The 20,367-nt window shown below is 45.7% G+C and overlaps 2 protein-coding genes across 4 annotated transcripts in view; one reads left to right on the top strand and one right to left on the bottom strand.

The window, feature by feature from the left end:
* Positions 1 to 16,051, bottom strand: part of RPA1 (replication protein A1) — a 74,421-nt gene extending 58,370 nt beyond the window's left edge. The window contains exons 1-4 of the mRNA XM_003816854.6: positions 15,837 to 16,051; positions 3,082 to 3,132; positions 1,946 to 2,024; positions 1,258 to 1,366 (exon numbers count right to left, since the gene is read on the bottom strand). Of these exons, the coding sequence (XP_003816902.4) occupies positions 1,258 to 1,366; positions 1,946 to 2,024; positions 3,082 to 3,132; positions 15,837 to 15,869 (272 nt within the window). The 5' untranslated portion in view covers positions 15,870 to 16,051. The remainder of the gene's footprint in view (positions 1 to 1,257; positions 1,367 to 1,945; positions 2,025 to 3,081; positions 3,133 to 15,836) is intronic.
* A 47-nt stretch (positions 16,052 to 16,098) lies between these two features.
* Positions 16,099 to 20,367, top strand: part of SMYD4 (SET and MYND domain containing 4) — a 48,907-nt gene continuing 44,638 nt past the window's right edge. For 2 of the 3 annotated variants that reach the window (XM_034941242.3, XM_003816856.6), the window contains exons 1-2: positions 16,099 to 16,237; positions 17,958 to 18,103. In XM_034941242.3, the coding sequence (XP_034797133.1) occupies positions 17,970 to 18,103 (134 nt within the window). In that variant the 5' untranslated portion in view covers positions 16,099 to 16,237; positions 17,958 to 17,969. Of the gene's footprint in view, positions 16,238 to 17,957; positions 18,104 to 20,367 lie in introns of those variants that run through there. The other variant, XM_008969959.5, reaches the window with a different exon arrangement.

The following is a 20,367-nucleotide window of genomic DNA, read 5'->3' as shown; positions in this document are numbered from 1 at the left end:
TTTTTGAGACAGGGTCTTACTCTCCTGCCCAGCCTGGAGTGCAGTGGCGTGATCTCAGCTCACTGCAGCCTTCACCTCTCAGGGCTCAGGCCACTCTCTCTCCTCAGCCTTCCGAGTAGCTGGGACCACAGGCACATGATATAACGCCCAGCTAACTTTTCCTTTTTTTCGTAGAGACAAGGTCTCACCATATTGTCCAGGCTGGTCGCAAACTCCTGGGCTCAAGTGATCCTCCCTACCTGGTCTCCCAAAGTGTTGGCATGACAGGTGTGAGCCACTGCACCTTGCCTGAAATCAGTCATGTTTTAGCAATGAGAGTAACAGTTCTGTTCATCACTGTATGTCTAGCATGCAGTAACTTGTCCGTGTACAACACATTCTTTTTTTAAATTTATTTTTTTAGAGATGGCCTCTTGCTGTGCTGCCCAGGCTGAAGTGCGGCGGTGCAATCACAGCTCACTGCAGTCTCAAACTCCTGGGGTTAGGGAATCCTCCCACTTCAGCCTCCCATGTAGCTAGGACTGTAGCGTGTGCCGCCACACCTCACTAATTTAACTTTTTTTTTTTTGTAGAGACAGGGCCTGGCTATGTCACCCAGGCTGGTCTCAAACTCCTGGCCTCAAGCAATCCTCCCACCTTAGCACCACAAAGCGCTGGGATTACAGGCATGAGCCACCACATGTGGTTCAATGTATTCTGTATTGGCTAAATACAGCATTTAATATAAAAGATTCAAGATTGCACACACACACAGACACACACACACACACACACACACACAAAGCAGCATTACAAAATAATTATCATTTTCTGCTGTAAAATAAAGTACCTCTTTTCATTAAAAGATACTTTTGAGGCCGGGCATGATGGCTCGCACCTGTAATCCCAGCACTTTGGGAGGCTGAGGTGGGCAGATTGCCTGATCTCAGGAGTTTGAGACCAGCCTGGGCAAGGTAGCAAAACCCCGTTTCTACCAAAGACAAACAAAAGAGATAAGATCCTTTTGGGGGAAATCCTAAAAACGCAGCTTCTGAAGAAATTAGAAATAACAAGATTTCTGCGTTCTACTTTAATCTTCTGCTCTGAAATTTCCAACTTGTTTCCATGTTTCTCCTCCTTGGGTGCCATGTGTTAGCTACCTGAGTTCTTAACTGAAAAGCTGCTGATTCTTAGCTGAAAACTCACTATTGCCTTTTTTATTCCTAAATTCGTTCCCATTCTACAATACAATAAGACAGAAAAAAACACAGCACATACCTTCCGTCTTTCAGAGTGTTCACAATAAATCTGTGAATCTGGCATACACAGTTGCTGGACAATTGTTCTTCCTCCACGAGAGGGTTCAACTGTGTTGCCAACATGAAAGCTGAAAAGCACAGAGATTTCTTTAGCCTCCCAAATCCTGCAGTCTTAAGCCTCTGAGAGCTACTCATACCTGTGCTAGCAAAGAAAAATGCCTTAAATATGCTCCTGAAATTAAAACTAGGCAGGCTCTGCAGAGTGAAAAACTGTGTATTTTGCTGCCTGTTAAACATTTGCTGCTACTCTTAAATGTGTGAATTTGTTAAAGTGGCCAAAATCATTTAAAAATTCTCTCCCTTCTCCCCTTTACAGCTTCCAACACAGAAATAAAACCCCAGAAAAGGAAAGTATAGGGCAGCTGACCCCTCGCACTCAGTCGATGTCAATATCATCCTTAGGGAAATTAATCAGAGAAAACACAGAACACCAGTTAGAGAAAATTAATTAAGCCAAGTGGCAGCTTTCCACTACCTCCAGTCTATTGTTAGAATGCTCTCTGACAGCTGCAATTGTGTCTGAATGAAGTACATAGCCAAGCAAGTACGGACTTCACGAATGCCCCCAAATTATGGCAACCAAAGGGCCAGGTGTGCTTCTACTATTTAAATACTCACACATTTCTAGATGGATACACCATACTCACAGGATAGAGTGTTCAATCCATCACTCATGAGCAGTCGATAACGCGGCGGACTATTCCCCGTAGTAATGGGACGGATGTTCTAGGACAGAAAACTTGATTCATTAGCCAGGTTGTCTGCCCCGTCCCCAGGGATACGTAAACCGAAGTGGCAGGAGAGTGGGTTTGCCATTAGTTCAACACAAACTAACTGTTTGCCCATTCTCTTGACACTTAAATCCAAGTAAAAGAAAACTGAATTTGATGATTTTCCCACTAACCTCCCTCCACTAACATTATTAAACACAACAGAGAGGGAAGTAAAACGAGCTGCCTATACTCTTGTGTTCTCACCCCTGACTCAAATTTGGTTAAAAATCAATTACCAAAATAATAATAATAATAATAATAATGAAGCACCCAATATACACAAGGTGCTGTGTAGGAAACATGCTAAAAATACAAAATGAATAAAAAGAATCCTTGTCCTGAAGGGGCTAACAACTGGGGTGGAGATGGAGGCAGAGAGACGTAAGTGACATGTGTCCACGATCAGGCGGCAGAGCTGGGACCTTTATCCCCACCTGAGAGAGAGCAGAGGCAGGTTTCCAAAGCAAGTGACACCTGCACCCAGAGCCCCAAGCTGACCCACAGCTCGGGTGGTGCAGCAGAGAGACCCATCAGACCAGCCGACTGAAAACCTGCAGGGGTGAGCCCACCATTCTGCTTCTATTTTTCAAAACTCCCAATGAAGTTTGAGAACCCCTTAAATAAATGATGTGTTAACTGAAGAATGTGAAGGAGACAAGTTCATACTAGATATATTTCTGGAGGTCATATGAAAGGCCAATGTGAACAAGACAAACCCAAGGGCAGGAAAGGCAAATAGCTCCACAGTCATCTATCAACAGTGGGGAGGAAGAGAGAGGCAAAGCCTTCAGTCTGAACCTCCAAAGACAGTAGAACTTAGCAGCTCACGTAGTAACATTTTCAAAAAGCCTGGCTGCTCTCTCAGGGTTACAATGTAGACTGGCCTATTTTTTGTGACTGGGGGTGAATTTCCGAAAGTGGACAAATCTGTCTGTCCTTCATCAAACGTAACTTGTAATTCGATGACTCCAAAGAAGTTGACATGGAACATAACACACGCAGGTACTTACGATGACTTGGAGGATGGGCTTTATGGTTGTATCCCCCTTCTGCATGATGGCCTGAGGGAGTAAAAACAGGTTTGTGTGAGATACGCACTCAAATCATGATGAAAATGACATGTTTTTATAGTTGGTATTTGGAATATATAGATAAGATTGTTAAAAGAGCCTATTCAGAGCCTGTCAGCTGAAGCGTCTAGTTTATCACTCTGGACAAATCATAAAATGATAAGAGGGAGATACGTGTTTTACAACAAGGAAACACTTAGCACATCTCTAGCACCGGTATCCCATATGCACTCGTTATTCCTAACAGCCATTCATTTCCCTCTAGTGCTCATTAACAGGGAATTAGATAAATAAATCCTATATACATTAAAGAGATAATAAGGGAGTATTAGGAACAACTTTATTAAACAACCAAGATAAAGTGGATAAATCCCTCAAAAAATACAAATTATCAAAACTGATACAAAAGAAAATCTATATAGCTCTATGTCTATTAAAGAAATTGAATTTATAATTCTAAATATTCCAAAAGAGAACACTCTAGGTCCAGATGGCTTTATTGGTGAATCCTATCTAACATTTAAGAACAAACAAACAAAAAACTTGCATAAATTATTTCAGAAAATAGAAAAGACAAGACTTTCTTTCCAAGTCATTTTATGATGTTAGGTTTATTACGACAGAAAAAAAAACAAAGACCAGCCCCATGCAGAGGTTCATGCCTATAATCCTAGCACTTTGGGAGGCCGAGGTGGGAGGACTGCTTTGAGCCCAAGAGTTCAAGACCAGCCTAAGCAACATAGCGAGACCCTGTTTAAAAAAAAGAATCTTCAACAAAATAGTAGCAAATCAAATCCAGCACTATATAAAATGGATAATATGTCATGACATATTATCCAAGTGTGATTTATCCAAGGAAGGCAAGGTTTACTCAACATCTGAAAAATCAATGTAATTTGTCACATTCAAAGAATAGAGAAAAATCATCATCAACTGAATAGATACGGAAAAGGCAACACTTACTCATTATAAAGTCTCAGCAAACTAGGCATAGAAGTAATGCTTAAACTGATAGCTGACATCTACAAAAAAAATCTACGGTTACCATCACACTTAACAGTAAAAGACAATAATATGCTACTAAGATCGGGAATAAGGCAAGGATATACCTCTTAACACCTTTATTCAGTGTGGTATTAGAGGTTCTAACTAATGCAATAGGGCAAGGGAAAAAAAGGCATAAAGATTAAAAAGGAACTGGCTGGGCAAGGTGGCTTGTAATCCCAGCACTTTGGGAGGCTGTGGCGGGCAAATCACTTGAGCTCAGGAGTTTGAGACCAGCCTGGCCAACATGGTGAAACCCTGTTTCTATCAAAAATTTAAAAATTAGCTGGGCGTGGTGGCGCATACCTGTAATCCCAGCTGCTGGGGAGGCTGAGACAGGAGAATCGCTTGAACCCAGGAGGCGGAGGTTGCAGGGAGCTGAGATCGCACCACTGCACTCCAGCCTGGGCGACAGAGTGAGGCTCCCTCTCAAAATAAAAAATAAGATTAAAAAGGAACAGATAAAACTTCCTTTATTTGTAGACAATATGATCGTTTACATAGAAAATCCTAAGGTATCTATAAAAACTAGTAAGTTGATTTAGCAAGTTTGCAGGACACAAGGCTGGCGTGGAATAATCACTTGCATTTCAATATACTAGCAATAAACAACTGAAGAATGAAATTTTCAAAAATGCCACTTAAACACCATCAAAAGAACTTTCTTTATTTTATTTTATTTTTTTTGAGACAGAGTCTCGCTCTGTCGTGCTAGAGCGTGGTGGTGCAATCTCAGCTCACTGCAACCTCTAATGCCCGGGTTTCAAGCAATTCTCCTGCTGCAGCCTCCCACGTAGCTGGGGTTACAGGCATGCACCACCACATCTGGCTAATTTTTGTATTTTTAGTAGAGACAGGGTTTCACCACGTTGGCCAGGCTGGTCTCAAACTCCTGACCTCTGGTGATCTGCCCGCCTCAGCCTCCCAAAAAGTGCTGGGATTACAGGCGTGAGCCACCGTGCCGGGCTTCAAAAGTAAATTATTTAGGGATATATTTAACAGTATACATATGTAAGAACTGCACACTGAAAACTACCAACAAGGCTGCAGACGGCGGCTCTTGCCTATAATCCCAGCATTTCGGAGACGGAAGCAGGAGGATCGCTTGAGCTCAGGAGTTCGAGACCAGTCTGGGCAACAGAAGGAGACCTGTCTCTGTAAAAAATTAGCCAGGTGGTGGCTCACGCCTGTCATCCTAGCACTTTGGGAGGCCAAGGTGGGAGGATCACGAGGTCAGGAGATTGAGACCACCCCGGCTAACACGGTGAAACCCTGTCTCTACTAAAAATATAAAAAATTAACTGGGCATGGTGGGACGTGCCTGTAGTCCCAGCTATTTGGGAGGCTGAGGCAGGAGAATTGCTTGAACCTGGGAGGCAGAGGTTGCAGTGAGCTGAGATCGTGCCACTGCACTCCAACCTGGGCAGCAGAGAAAGAATCCATCTCAAAAAAAATTAGCCAGGTATGTGGTGCACACCTGTAGTCCCAGCTACTCACAAAGCTGAGGAAGAATCACTCGAGCCCAGGAGGTCTAGGCTGTAGTGAGCTGTGATTGCACCATTGCACTCCAGCCTGGGTGACAAAGCAAGACCCTGTCTCAAAACAAACAAACAAACGTCTGTTTTCATTTTCTTTTCCTTTTTTTTATTGTACGTTGTTTCTCTATACTTCAGTGTATGCAAAGGGATCAGCACTTTGGGAGGCTGAGACAGGAGGATCGCTTGAGGTCAGGAGTTCGAGACCAACCTGGCCAACATGGCGAAACCCCGTCTGTACAAAAAATACAAAAAGTAGTTGGGTGTGGTGGCACATGCCTATAGTCCCAGCTACTCGAGAGGCTGAGGCAGGAGGATTGTTTGCATCTGGGAAGCAGAGGCTGCAGTAAGGTGAGATGGCACCACTGTACTCTACCTGAGTGACAGTAAAGCCCTGTCTCAAAAAAAAAAAAAAAAAAAAAAACTAGCTGGGCGCAGTGGTCCCAGCTACTCAGAGGGTGAGGAGGGAGGATCACTTGAGCCAGGGAGATAAAGCTGCAGTAAACTATGATCATGTATGTCACTGCACTCCAGCCTGGATGACTAAGTGAGATCCTGTCTCAAAAAAAAAAAAAAAAAGAAAAAAAAGAAATGAAGCTGGAGGCCAGGCACGGTGGCTCACGCCTGTACTCCCAGCATTTTGGGAGGCCAAGGCAGGTGGATCACATGAGGTTGGGAGATCAAGACTAGCCCAGCCAGCATAGTGAAACCCCGTCTCTACTAAAAATATAAAAATTGGCTGGGTGTGGTGGCGGGCACCTGTAATCCCAGCTATTCAGGAGGCTGAGGTAGGAGAATCGCTTGAACCCGAGAGGTGGAGGTTACGGTGAGCCGAGATCTCACCACTGCACTCCAGCCTGGCGACAGAGCTAGACTCCATCTCAAAAAAAATAAAAAATAAAAATGAAGCTGGAGAATTTACAATGCCAGATTTCAGGATTTACTATAAATCTTCAATGTTTATGATGATGTGGTATTGACATAAGCACCAACATAGAAATCAATTGACATTCCAGAAACAGATACACATATACAGTCCATTGATTTTATCTAAAGTGACTAAGGGGCCCGGCACAGTGGCTCATGCCTGTAATCCCAGCACTTTGGGAGGCCGAGGCAGGTGGATCACGACGAGGTCAGGAGATTGGGACCATCCCGGCTAACACGGTGAAATCCCGTCTCTACTAAAAATACAAAAAAAAATTAGCCGGGCGTGGTGACGGGTGCCTGTAGTCCCAGCTACTCGGGAGGCTGAGGCAGGAGAATGCTGTGAATCCGGGAGGTGGAGCCTGCAGTGCGCCGAGATTGCGCCACTGCACTCCAGCCTGGGCAACAGAGCGAGGCTCCGTCTCAAAAATAAAAAATTTAAAAAAATAAATAAATGAAGTGACTAAGTAACTCAATGGAACGAGATAGTGTTTTCAATAAACAGGGCTAGAACAACTGAATATCTGTATTTAAAAAAGAGCTATATATCATAGATAAAATAGTAAACTTGAAATGCATCACAGACCACAAGGCAAAGCGAAAACTATAAAACTTCTGGAAGAAAACACAGCATAAAAGATTTGTGACCTCGGGTCGGGTAGGCAAAGATTTCTTTTTTTTTTTTTTTGAGACTGAGTTTCACTCTTGTTGCCCAGGCTGGAGTGCAATGGTGCGATCTTGGCTCACCACTACCTCCACCTCCTGGGTTCAAGCAATTCTCCTGACTCAGCCTCCTGAGTAGCTGAGGTTACAGGCATGTGACACCACGCCCGGCTAATTTTGTATTTTTAGTAGAGACGGGATTTCTCCATGTTGGACAGGCTGGTCTCGAACTCCTGACCTCAGGTGTTCTGCCCGCCTTGGCCTCCCAAAGTGCTGGGATTACAGGCGTTAGCCACTGCACCCTGCTGTTTTTATTTTTTTTTATTTTTTATTTTTTTTTGAGACGGAGTTTTGCTCTGTTGCCCAGGCTGGAGTGCAGTGCTGCGATCTTGGCTCACTACAAGCTCCGCCTCCCGGGTTCACGCCATTCTCCCGCCTCAGCCTCCCGAGTAGCTGGGACTACAGGTGCCTGCCACCACACCCAGCTAATTTTGTATTTTTAGTAGAGACAGGATTTCTCCACGTTGGCCAGGTTGGTCTTGAACTCTTGACCTCAGGTGATCCGCCCGCCTCAGCCTCCCAAAGTGCTGGGATTACAGGCATGAGCCACCACACCCAGCCTAGCAAAGATTTCTTAGGACACACAAACACAACTCTGCAAAAAACAAAACAAAAACAAACAAAAAAACACAACCTGATAACTTGGACTTCATCAAAATTTAAAAGTGCACTTCAAAAAAACAAAATTTCAAAAACGAAAAGGCAAGTCACAGATTGGGAAAAATATATGTAATATTTATCTTCAACAAAAGACCTAGCAAGAATCAAGAATTCTCACAACTCATTAATAAGCACAAAACCCAATTTTTAGGTGAACAAAAGATGTGAACAGACACTTCTTTTGTGAAGATATACAAATGGCCAGTAAGCCCACGAAAAGATGCTCAACGTCACTAGCCACCAGAGAAATACAAATAAAAGCACAGTGAGATACCATTGCACATTCACTAGAATACTCGAAATCAAAGACTGATGACCGGCAAGGATATGGAGCAACTACAATTCTCATAATCACACTGGAAAAGGTTGGCGATTTCTTTTACACATTCAGTTACCTGTGACCCAGCAATTACATTCCTAGATATTTATCCCAGAGAAATGAAAACATATTTCCACAAAAAGATTTGTACTTAAATGGTCACAGCATCTTCATTTATAATAGCCAAAAGATGAAAATAACCCAAATGTGCAATAATAAGTAAATAAACAAATTTTGTTATAGTCATACAATGGAATACTACTGAGCAATAAAAAGGTGCAGATTACTGAATTAACATGGGTAAATCTCAAAAACCATTTTGGTCCACAGTGGTGGCTTGTGCCTATAACCCCAACACTTTGGGAGGCCAAGGTAGGAGGATCACTTGAGCCCAGGAGTTCAAGATCATCCTGGACAACACACCAAGACTCCATTGCTACAAAAAATATTTTTAGGCCGGGCGTGGTGGCTCACACCTGTAATCCCAGCACTTTGGGAGGCTGAGGCGGGTGGATCACGAGGTCAAGAGATCGAGACCATCCTGACCACCGTGGTGAAGCCCCGTCTCTACTAAAAATACAAAAATTAGCTGGGGATGGTGGCGCGCGGCTGTAATCCCAGCTACTCGGGAGGCTGAGGCAAGAGAATCGCTTCAACCCAGGAGGCAGAGGTTGCAGTGACCTGAGATTGCGCCACTGCACTCCAGTCTGGCAACAGAGCAAGACTGTGTCTCAAAAAAAAAAAAAAAAAAAAAAAATTTTTTTTTTTAATTAGCCAAGAGTGGTGGCATGCACCTGTAGTCCCAGCTACTCAGGAGGCTGAGATGCGAGGATCTCTTGAGTTCAGGAGGTCAAGGCTGGAGTGAGCCATGACTGTCGCTGCACTCCAGGCTGGGTGACAGAGACCCTACCTCTGGGGAAAAAAAAAAAACTGCTGAAAGAAGCCAGACACAAAAGGATAGATATTATTTGATTCCATTTATATGAAGTCTCAGGAAAGGCAAAACTAACTTACAAAGGTAGAAACCAGAACGCTGGTTGCCTAGGGTGAGGATGGAGGTGGGGAAGGAGCAGGAGGAGTTGTGCATTGATGGAAGTATTCTATATCTCCACCGGGGCAATGTGGTTACAGGGGTGCGCACATTTGTCAAAGTTCATCAAGCTGTACATTTAAAATAGGTGCAATTTGGCCGGGCATGGTGGCTTATGCCTGTAATCCCAGCACTTTGGAAGGCCAAGGCAGGAAGAGCATCTGAGGTCAGGAGTTCGAGACCAGCCTGGCCAACATAGTGAAACCCCATCACTATTAAAAATACAAAAATTAGCCAGGCGTGGTGGCGTGCACCTGTAACCCCAATTACTAAGGAGACTGAGGCATGAGAACTGCTTGAACCTGGGAGGCAGAGGTTGCAGTGAGCTGAGATCACGCCACTGCACTCCAGGGCGACAGGAGGAAACTCTGTCTCAAAAAAATAAATAAATAAATAAAAAAGGTGCAATTTACTATACGTAAGCGAAATGTCAATGACAGTGATTTTTCTAAAAAGCAGTTATTCTGGGGAACAGTACTGGACAAGGTAAGGCAGAAGGTCAGTAATTACATTAAACACCTCTTTCTTCTTTCTAAATGAAATAGAGACAGGATCTTGCTATGTTGCCCAGCCTGGTATCAAACTCTTTCTCGGCCTCAAGGGATCCTCCTGCATTAGCCTCCCCAAGTGCTGAGAGTACACATGTGAGCCACCATGCCCGGCCATGAACACCTTTCTGTTCCATTTGATTTTAAAACCACGTGCATGTATGAGGGGGATTCAAAAAGTACACGAAAAATGTGCATTATGAAAAAACTATGCATGCATTTCAAAAAATTTTTTTGCACTAAAATAAACTCATACTAACTTGTTACAACATGTCTGAACAAGACCTAGTTTGAGGTACTAAGAAGGATAAGACATCAGTTTGAAAAGAGCCCCTATCAGAGCAACATGAATTCTGCTAAAATGGAAACAACAACAAACAACAAATTCAAGGGGAAGCTTGGGTGGAAGAAGGATGAGATCACTTATGAAAGAAAAGTATATGGGGACGATGCTCCAAAGAAATCAGCTGTTTACAAATGATAACTCATTTTAAGGGACAAGGCCAGGCACAGTGGCTCATGCCTATAATCCCAAAGACTTGGGAGGCAAGGCAGGAGAACTGTTTGGAGACCAAGAGTTAGAGACCAGCTTAGGCAAGATGGCGAAACCCCATCTCTACACAAAATTAAAAAAAAAAAAAAAAAATTAGCTGGGCATGGTGGCATGCACCTGTACTCCCAGCTACTGGAGAGGTTGAGGTGGAAGGATCACTTGAGCCCAGGAGTTGGAGGTTGCAGTGAGCTATGATCATGCCACTGCACTCCAGCCTGAGAGACAAAGAACAAGACTCTGTCATTTAAAAAAAATTACGGCCAGGTGCAATGGCTCAAGTCTGTAATCCCAGGACTTGGGGAAGCCGAGGCGGCAGATCACTTGAGGCCAGGGGTTCAAGACCAGCCTGGACAACATGACGAAACCTCATCTCTACTAAAAATACAAAAATTAGCTGGGCGTGGTGGCGCACATCTGTAATCGAGAGACAGAGGCAAAAGAATCACTTGAACCTGGGAGGTGAAGGTTGCAGTGAGCGGAGATCGTGCTTCTGCACCCCAGCCTGGGCAACAGACTGAGACCCTTTAAAAAAAAATCCCTAGTAAGTATATAAAGCAACAAATGTAATACTCAAGGGCACATGTGTTCAAATCTTCACCCCATGGACACATTATTCAACCTCTCTGTACTTCCTTCCTCTGTAAAATGGGAGTATAATAGCTATCTTCTAGGGTTACTTAAGTACTGACTATTAAAGCATCTGTCACATTAGAAATAGTCAAAAACATTAGTTCCCTTCCCCTTTCGTTCTATAATTAAGATACAAATGCTATTTATTCTGTTGACCACAAGAGTTCTATGCATCATCTCTTATTTTATCATGTGACTCTTGCCCAAATGCCTTCACATGTGTGTGGTATTTGCGTACCCTTCGTGGCCTGTGTCTTTTGAACGAAAATGGTACCTGCTTTAGCTGATAATGAAAGTCAGCAAAGGTTCTCCAACTCATTCCATCACCACAAACACATGTGAAACTTTCATTCTTCATTTATGAACAAAATACTTCACCTACGCTGGAAATAGGTTTATAAAATTTTGAATATAAAAACATGGCCAGGTGCAGTGGCTCACATCTATAATCACAGCACTTTGGGAAGCTGAGGCGGGAGGCTCGCTTAAGCCCAGGAGTTTGAGACTAGCATGGGCAACAGAGTGAGACCCTATCTCTAAAAAATAAAAAAAGAACTTATCAAATTATTTAAATATCTCCACGATCATTCTTTATTTTTTTTTGAGATAGTCTCACTCTGTCGCCCAGTCTGGAATGCACTGGTGCAATCTCGGCTCACTGCAACCTCTGCCTCACGGGTTCAAGCAATTATCCTGCCTCAGGCTCTCAAGCAGCAGGGATTACAGGCACACGCCAACACACCCAGCTAATTTTGTATTTTTAGTAGACCAGGGTTTCCCCGTGTTGGCCAGGCTGATCTCGAACTCCTGACCTCAAGTGATCCACCTGCCTTGGCCTCCTAAAGTGCTTAGATTACAGGCATGAGCCACTGCGCCTGGCCCATGATCAGTCTTTTTAAAAGTGAAGAACCATTCTTTTCTTTTTTTTCTTTTGAGATGGAGTTTTGCTCTTGTTGCTGGAGTGCAATGGTGCGATCTTGGCTCACCGGAACCTCTATCTCCCGGGTTCAAGAGATTCTCCCGCCTCAGCCTCCCAAGTAGCTGGGATTCCAGGCATGCGCCCCCACGCCTGGCTAATTTTGTATTTCTAATAGAGACAGAGTTTCTCCATGTTGGCCAAGCTGGTCTCAAACTCCCAATCTCAGGTGATCTGCCTGCCTTGGCTTCCCAAAATGCTGGGATTACAGGCGTGAGCCACTGCGCCTGGCCTAGAAACATTCTTGATTTGTCTTAAAGACACAAGGTAGCAGCTATAAAGTAAATGAAGGCTACAATTTAAAATCACTTCCCCAGTTTCAGCATTCACACATTCCTAATTTATTTAAATATTCACTTGAGTCCAACGACAGTTCTTCCTGTTCCTGTTTTTCCCCCAAGCTGCCTTTCTTCCCCATTCACCTGCCCCTTTCTTCCCACTGCCTCATTCATTCATGCAACTAGCAAGCATTTATTCAGCACCTAAAACTTGCCAGCACTTCTCCAGGTATTGGGGATACAATGCAGAGTAAAATAACCCAGACATGATTGCAGGCCTCATGGAATTTACACAAAGTATTAGGCCAGGCACAGTGGCTCAAGCCTGTGATCCCAGCATACTGGGAGGCCAAGGTGGGTGGATCTCTTGAGGCCAGGAGTTCAAGACCAGCCTGGCCTACATGGCGAAACCCTGTCTCTACTAAAAATACAAAAATTAGCAGGGTGTGGTGGTGGGCACCTGTAATCCCAGCTACTAGGGAGGCTAAGACAGGAGAATCGCTTGAACCCGGGAGGCAGAGGTTGCAGTGGGCCGAGAATGTGCCACTGCACTTCAGCATGGGCAACAGAGCAAGACTCTGTCTCAAAACAAACAAACAAACAAACACAATAATAATTTTAAAATTTTAAAAAGAAACTGATAAATCAACAAACATAAAACTGCAATTATTAATAGGTAACATAAACAATGAGCATTTACTATGTATCAGTGTGCTAAGCACTTTAAATTTAATAACTCACTCCATCCTCCTACTTACCTTATGCAATAGATATCATTGCTCTCATTTTACAGAAAAGAAACAGTTTAGTATCTTGCCTCAAGTCATGCATCTAATAAGTGAATGGGGTCGTGCGCGGTGGCTCACGCCTGTAATCCCAGCACTCTGGGAGGCCGAAGCAGGTGGATTGCTTGAGGTCAGGAGTTCGAGACCAGCCTGGCCAACATGGTGAAACCCCATCTCTACTAAAAATACAAAAATTAGCCGGGCATCATGGCAGTCTCCTGTAATCTCAGCTACCTGGGAGGCTGAGGGAGGAGAATTGCTTGAACCCAGGAGGCGGAGGTTGCAGTGAGCCAAGATCGTGCCACTGCACTCCAGCCTGGGCAACAGAGCAAGACTCCATCTCAAAAAGAAAAAAAATAAATAATTCAATAAGTGAATGAACAGGAATTGGGGTCTCAAAGGGATTTAGCCTAGTAAGGGAAGTCACAAATGAGCTGAGATACGAAGATAGTGTTTGCCAGTGTGGGGAAGAGTGAAGAACCACCCAGGCAGTGGGCAGAGGGAAAAGAATGTTCAGGGCCGGGTGCGGTGGCTCACGTCTGTAATCCCAGCACTTTCGGAGGCCGAGGAGGGTGGATCACCTAAGGTTGGGAGTTCGAGACCAGCCTGGGCAACATGGTGAAACCCCCGTGTCTACTAAAAATACAAAAAATTACGCAGGTGTGGTGGTACATGCCTGTAATCCCAGCTACTCTGGAGGCAGAGGCACGAGAACTGCCTGAACCCGGAAGGCAGAGGTTGCAGTGAGCCGCGATTGCGCCACCGCACTCCAGCCTGGGGCAGTAGTGGGGGGGTATGGGGAGAAAGAGTGAGACTCTGCCTCAAAAAAAAAAGAAAAAAAAAAAGGCCGGGCGCAGTGGCTCACGCCTGTAACCCCAACACTTTGGGAGGCCGAGGCGGACGGATCACAAGGTCAGGAGATCGAGACCATCCTGGCTAACACGGTGAAACCCCGTCTCTACTAAAAAATACAAAAAATTAGCTGGGCGTGGTGGCGGGTACCTGTAGTCCCAGCTATTCGGGAGGCTGAGACAGGAGAATGGCGTGAACCCGGGAGGCAGAGCTTGCAGTGAGCCGAGATCGCGCCACTGCCCTCCAGCCTGGGCAACAGAGCAAGATTCCATCTCCAAAAAAAAAAAAAAAAAAAAAGTTCAAAGGCCCCATGGAAGAAGGTAGGAGTATGGAATATACCAGAAATCTAAATTTAAAAAAAAATGTGGGGGTGACTGGAGAGGTAGGCTGAGAGTATGCTGTGGATGGGAATGGTGGCAGGAACGTATGCTGAGTGGAAGTCAGCAGCTCAGGCAAAAAAAAAGATGGTGCCAGTATGGATGGAGAGAAGCCAGTGGGCTTGATAGATCTACGCAGAGGTAAAATACACTTCACTTGGTGAGGGACTGGATGCCCAGGTAATGGACAATGTAGGAGGAATGATTTCTCAATTTCTGGTTAGCACTGAACTGAATAGATAATGGTGCCATCCGTGGAGATAGGGATCAAGAGGCCCAGACTTAGAAAGATAAAGAATTTGCTTTGGGATATGTATACTGAACTTAAAACCCTCTGAAGCATGGAATAAGCAGACAGATGACGGAAGTTTCTCTTTTAGAGTAAAGGTGGCTCTGTACAAAGAAATTTGTGAGCAACTGACATATATTAATAGATGGCAATGGAATTGCCTTGGGGCCGGGCGCGGTGGTTCCTGCCTGTAATTCCAGCATTTTGGGAGGCCGAGGCGGGCAGATAACTTGAGGTCTGGTGTTCGAGATCAGCCTGGCCAACATGATGAAACCCCGTCTCTAATAAAAACACAAAAAGTAGCCGAGTGTGGTGGCGCACACATGTAGTCCCAGCTACTCGGGAAGCTGAGACAGGAGACTCACTTGAACCCGGGAGACGGAGGTTGCAGTGAGCCGAGATCGCGCCTCTGCACTCCAGCCTGGGCGACAGTGAGTGTCGCCCAGGCTGGAGGAAAAAAAAAAAGAAATTGCCTCGGGAGTCAAGAGGGCCTAGAGGCAGCCTTGATTCAACAAAAATTTACAAAGAGGGGCTTACAAATAAGACGGGGATAGACCTGCCAAGCTGAGCCACTAAAACCCAAGGAAGAGGGTGTGACCTGAAGCAAGCAGGGCTTAAAGGCAAACGCTGCTGAGAACTCAGGTAAAGCTGAAAACGGAAAAGGGCTGGATTTAGCAACTTGGAGGCCACTGGTACCTTCAGCCAGGGTTTTCTACAGCTATCAAGGGGATGACTGGAGTGGGTTAAAGAGTTGATGAGAGGCGAGGAAAGGAAGTGGCTGAAACCAGACAAGAAGTTTGGCTGTGGGTGGGGAAAGGAGAAGAGACAGAAAGTGTCCGCAGGTGGAAGATGCAGAGAAAGGCAAGCGTTTATTTAGTTTGTTCTTACGTAGGAAAAATGTGAGCATGTTTTAAAGACGATCGAAAGAATGCTTTGAGGAGGGGGCGATGACACTAGAGGGACGCTCGGCGGGTCCCCACCGCCCCCCGCCATCTCCTCCCCTCGCGTTCATCCTCCGTCGCCCCGGGCTCCCCTCCCCCTCTCTACTCCGCGAGGCTCGGGGCCGCAGCCACCCCGGACCGCCGGCCCAGCCCCCGGCACCTCCTCACCGCAATGGCCCCCTCGCTCAGTTGGCCGACCATGGCTCCACCGCCAAGACTTCCTCGCGGACCCCGCAACAGCTCCAGCTTCCCCACCCGGGTCCCGCGCGCTGCGCAGTTATTGGCCCGAGAAGTTGCGCGCGCCGCTCCCGCCCCCGACGTGCACGCGGCTCAGGGGCGGGCCCCGGCGCTGCGCAGCCGCCGCATTGGCCGAGGCGCGGCCCACGTGACCCACCCATGGTCCCAAGCGAGGCCTGGCGCGGGACGTCGGACGCGGTGCGGGGCGGAGCGGGGCGCCAAGGGGCGCGCCAGGAGCTGCGCGGGCGCTGGGAGGGAGTCCAGGGCCCAGTTCCGGGCGCGTCTGAGCGGTTCTCGAGGCGTTCTCGCCTCGGTCTCTGGCGAGTGCACGGGTTGGTATCCCAGAGGAGGTTAAAGCTGTTCCTTGAGACCTCAGCTGCTAAATAGAGTCGCAGTAGTGACCCGATTCGTCCAGCAAGGCGGGGCTGACTTCCCGCCTCCAAGCCCTGAGCTTGGCACCGTGGCGGTGGGGGGTGGGGGGGGGGTCTCCGAAAGGGAATCAGACCCGGCCCCCGTCCTTAGAGAAGAAGACAGTGTGTGGGGGCACTTTATGCCGTCAGTAACCCCACCTCCAGGTAGACGTGGTACAGGCCCCAAGGGTGTTGGAATCACAGCTGGGAAATCAGGGACGCCTTCCCGGAGGAGGTGCCATTTGAGCCGAGTGGAAGAACGTGTGGGAATTTTCCAGGTGGACTCCATAAGCCAGGGTAGGGTTGGTCCGGAAAGCATGAGTAGCCTATGCCAAAACATTGGAGAGATGAAATAGCCTGGCAAGCCGGGGATAGCAATGAGTAGTTCAGTATGCAAGGGTGCAGAGGAGTAAGTGACACCTGAGAATTAGAAAGTCAGACAAGGGTCAAGTAAGGATGGTTTTGTCCTGGGCTTCCTGGTATGCTTGGAGTAGCGTTGATGAATTTAAGGGCAGAGCACTGACTTCTGTCTCAGTGTTGGAGGCTGGATTGAAAGTGGGGAGTGGTGCCAATGGCATGGACACTAATTATAACACTCTAGGAAGAATGCCAGACGAGATGGTGAGGACTTAATCCGAACGCTGAACTATGTAAGAGAGGGAAATACCTTGTTAAATGAATAGTTGCTGGGGTGGGTGAGAAAGAAAAATCTGGGATGTGTCTCAGAGAAACTAGAGAGGGATCAGGCCGGGCGCGGTGGCTCACGCCTGTAATCCCAGCGCTTTGGGAGGCCAAGGCTGGCGGATCATCTGAGGTCAGGAGTTCGAGACCAGCCTGGCCAACATGGTGAAACCCCGTCTCTACTAAAAATACAAAAATTAGCCGGGCGTAGTTACATGCATCTGTAATCCCAGCTACTCGGAGGCTGAGGCAGGAGAATTGCTTGAACCTGGGAGGCAGAGGGTGCAGTGAGCTGAGATCGTGCCACTGCACTCCAGCCTGGGTGACAGAGCAAGACTCTGCCTCACAAAAAAAAAAAAAAAAAAAGAGGATCTAAGAGGACACAGATGGTAGCTATCTAGTCTGCTTCGTCTTTGTATAACCATCACCTGCATGGTGCCTGTGACAAAGTAGTCTTTCAGTAAATACTTCTGAATGGAAGGATGTTGAGTGAATTGCTGTGAGAGAATATAGATCCTTCCTTAGCATATAAACTAGAGGAAAAGACCACAAGAATTGATTTTATTGTTTCAGGCTTCCTTGAATGAAATCTTGATTTTCCTTTTTTTTTTTTTTCGAGACAGAGTCTTGCTCTGTCGCCCAGGCTGGAGTGCAATGGCGCGATCTCAGCTCACTGCAACCTCCACCTCCCCAGTTCACGCAGTTCTCTTGCCTCAGCCTCCGGAGTAGCTGGGACTACAAGTGTGCGCCACCACACCTGGCTAATTTTTTTTGTAGTTTTAGTAGAGACGGGGTTTCACTGTGTTAGCCAGGATGGTCTCCATCTCCTGACCTCGTGATCCACCTACCTCGGCTTCCCAAAGTGCTGGGATTACAGGTGTGAGCCACCGCACCTGGCTGAACTCTTGATTTTCTAAAATTGTGCATTTGTAAGATTCCTATTTTCTTACTCATTTTATAGATCAAAAGCAGCATGGATCTGCCTGTGGATGAGTGGAAATCATATCTGCTTCAAAAGTGGGCTTCACTCCCGACGTCTGTTCAGGTCACAATTTCTACAGCAGAGACCTTGAGGGATATCTTTCTTCACTCCTCTTCACTTCTTCAGTAAGTAAATCAAGCTTTAACAAGGGAATTGTGAGCCAAAAAATGTTCTATTTTGTCATTTGCTCTGAAGTAATGTGTCTTTTTCTTAAATAAAGATTGAGCCTTGCTTGTTTCCCAGGCTGGTCTCAAATTTCTGGGCTCAAGCAATCCTCCCACCTTGGCCTCCCAAGGTGCTGGGAGTACAGGCGTGAGCCACCATGTCTGGCCTGGTAACATCTCTTTTTGATGGAAAATGCCTGAAGTACTTTTCCTGGTTCGTTTCTATCCCAGCGTGTCCTATGAACTAATTCACTTCTGTCATCCTGCAGGATTAGCCAGATCTTTCCTCAGGAAAGCTCTCCCTGAGCCTCAGCTGGGCCATCTTCACTCTTTGTACATTTACAATGCTGTGTGATTTTCCTTTATATATGTGTGTGCTCTTTTGACTAATGCCTGCCTTTGCCGCTAGATTGTGAACTTCATGAGGGAAGGGACCGTGTTTGTATTTGTTTTTCTTTTTTTTTTTTTTTTCTTTTTTTCTTTTTCTTGAGACAGGGTCTCGCTCTGTCACCCAGGCTAGAGTGCAGTGGCGCAATCTCAGCCCACTGCCTCCGCCTCCCGGGTTCAGGCAATTCTCGTATCTCAGCTTCCCGAGTATTTGGGATTACAGTCGCACACCACCATGCTTGGCTAATTTATTTATTTATTTATTTTTATTTTATTTTATTTTTTTTTGACACAGGGTCTCACTCTGTCACCCAGTCTGGAGTGCAGTGGCACGATCTCAGCTCACTGCAGTCTCCACCTCCTGGGTTCAAGCGATTCTCATGCCTCAGCGTCCCAAATAGCTAGGATTACAGGCGTACACCATCATGCCCAGCTCACATTTTTGTATTTTTAGTAGAGACAGGGTTTCACCATGTTGGCCAGGCTGGTCTTGAACTCCTGCCCTCAAATGATCCGCCCGCCTCAGCCTCCCAAAGTGCTGGGATTACAGGCATGAGCCACCGTGCCCGGCCTGTTTGTCTTTCTATAGACAAAAATAGTGCAGTGTCAAAAAATAAGTGGTTAGTAAACATTAATTGAATGACAACTTGGTAATGTAAATAAAGTTCTTAGTTTAGTTACTGGCTGTTATTAGTGCTTAAAATGACATATAAAGCAGAACCTTATATATTTGCAGATCCAGAAACACACACCTTTCACGTTCAAGGTTGACGTCTTTATCTTTGTGCCAGGCACGTAGTAGGCGCTCGTATATTAATTGAATGAAATAATGAGTTCAGTGTTGAGCCTTGCCAGTTCAGATACTCGGTACAGTTAGGGTTATACTTTTTTTGTTATTCATTTCTTTTCTTTTCTTTTCTTTTCTTTTTTTTTTTTTTTTTTGGACAGAGTTTTGCTCTTGTTGCCCAGGCTGGAGTGCAGTGGCACAGTCTTGGCTCACTGCAACCTCCGCCTCCCAAGTTCAAGTGATTCTCCTGCCTCAGCCTCCCGAGTAGCTGGGATTGCAGGCACATGCCACCATACCCGGCTAATTTTGTATTTTTAATAGAGATGGAGTTTCGCCATGTTGGGCAGGCTGGTCTCCAACTCCTGGCCTCAGGTGATCCGCCCGCCTTGGCTTCCCAAAATGCTGGGATTGCAGGCATGAGCCACTGCGCCTGGCCCCCCAGTGCATTTTTATTTCTCGTGTGTATTGCCTATTTGTGTCCCTTGCCCATTTTCTAGCAGGTTGTCTTTATTTCTCTTGTTCATTTGTAGGAGATCTTCATAAATCTAGCTGTATAATTCTTTGCTATGTAAGTTACTATTTGCTGTATAAATTATTCCCAATCTGTTTATCTTTTTTACCCTATTTACAATGTAAATTTTTTACATTTACATTGTATATAAATTGTGTATATATGTTTCAAATTTTTAAATTTCATTTAAAATTTATTTTTAGACACAAGGTCTCAGTATGTTGCTCAGGCTGACCTCAAGCTCCTGGGCTCAAGCGATCCTCCTGTCTTCCTTAGGATGGTGGAGTAAACCATACTAAGCAAGACACAACCCAGAAGCTATAAAAGAAGATGAGGTTGGGTGCGGTGGCTCATACCTGTAAACCTAGCACTTTGGGAGCCAAAGGTGGGAGGATTGCTTGAGCCCAGGAGCCTGGGCAACATAGTGAGATTCCATCTCTATAAACAAATTTTAAAAATTAGCCAAGCATGGTGGTATGTGCCTGTCGTCCCAGCTACTCAGGAGGCTGAGGTGGGAGGATCACTTGAACCTGGGAGGTC

The sequence above is a fragment of the Pan paniscus genome, chromosome 19 (genome assembly GCF_029289425.2).
Source record: "Pan paniscus chromosome 19, NHGRI_mPanPan1-v2.0_pri, whole genome shotgun sequence".
NCBI classification, from domain to species: Eukaryota; Metazoa; Chordata; class Mammalia; order Primates; family Hominidae; genus Pan; species Pan paniscus.
The sequence above is the reverse complement of the archived record's forward strand: the minus strand, read 5'-3'. Positions and strand labels throughout refer to the sequence as shown.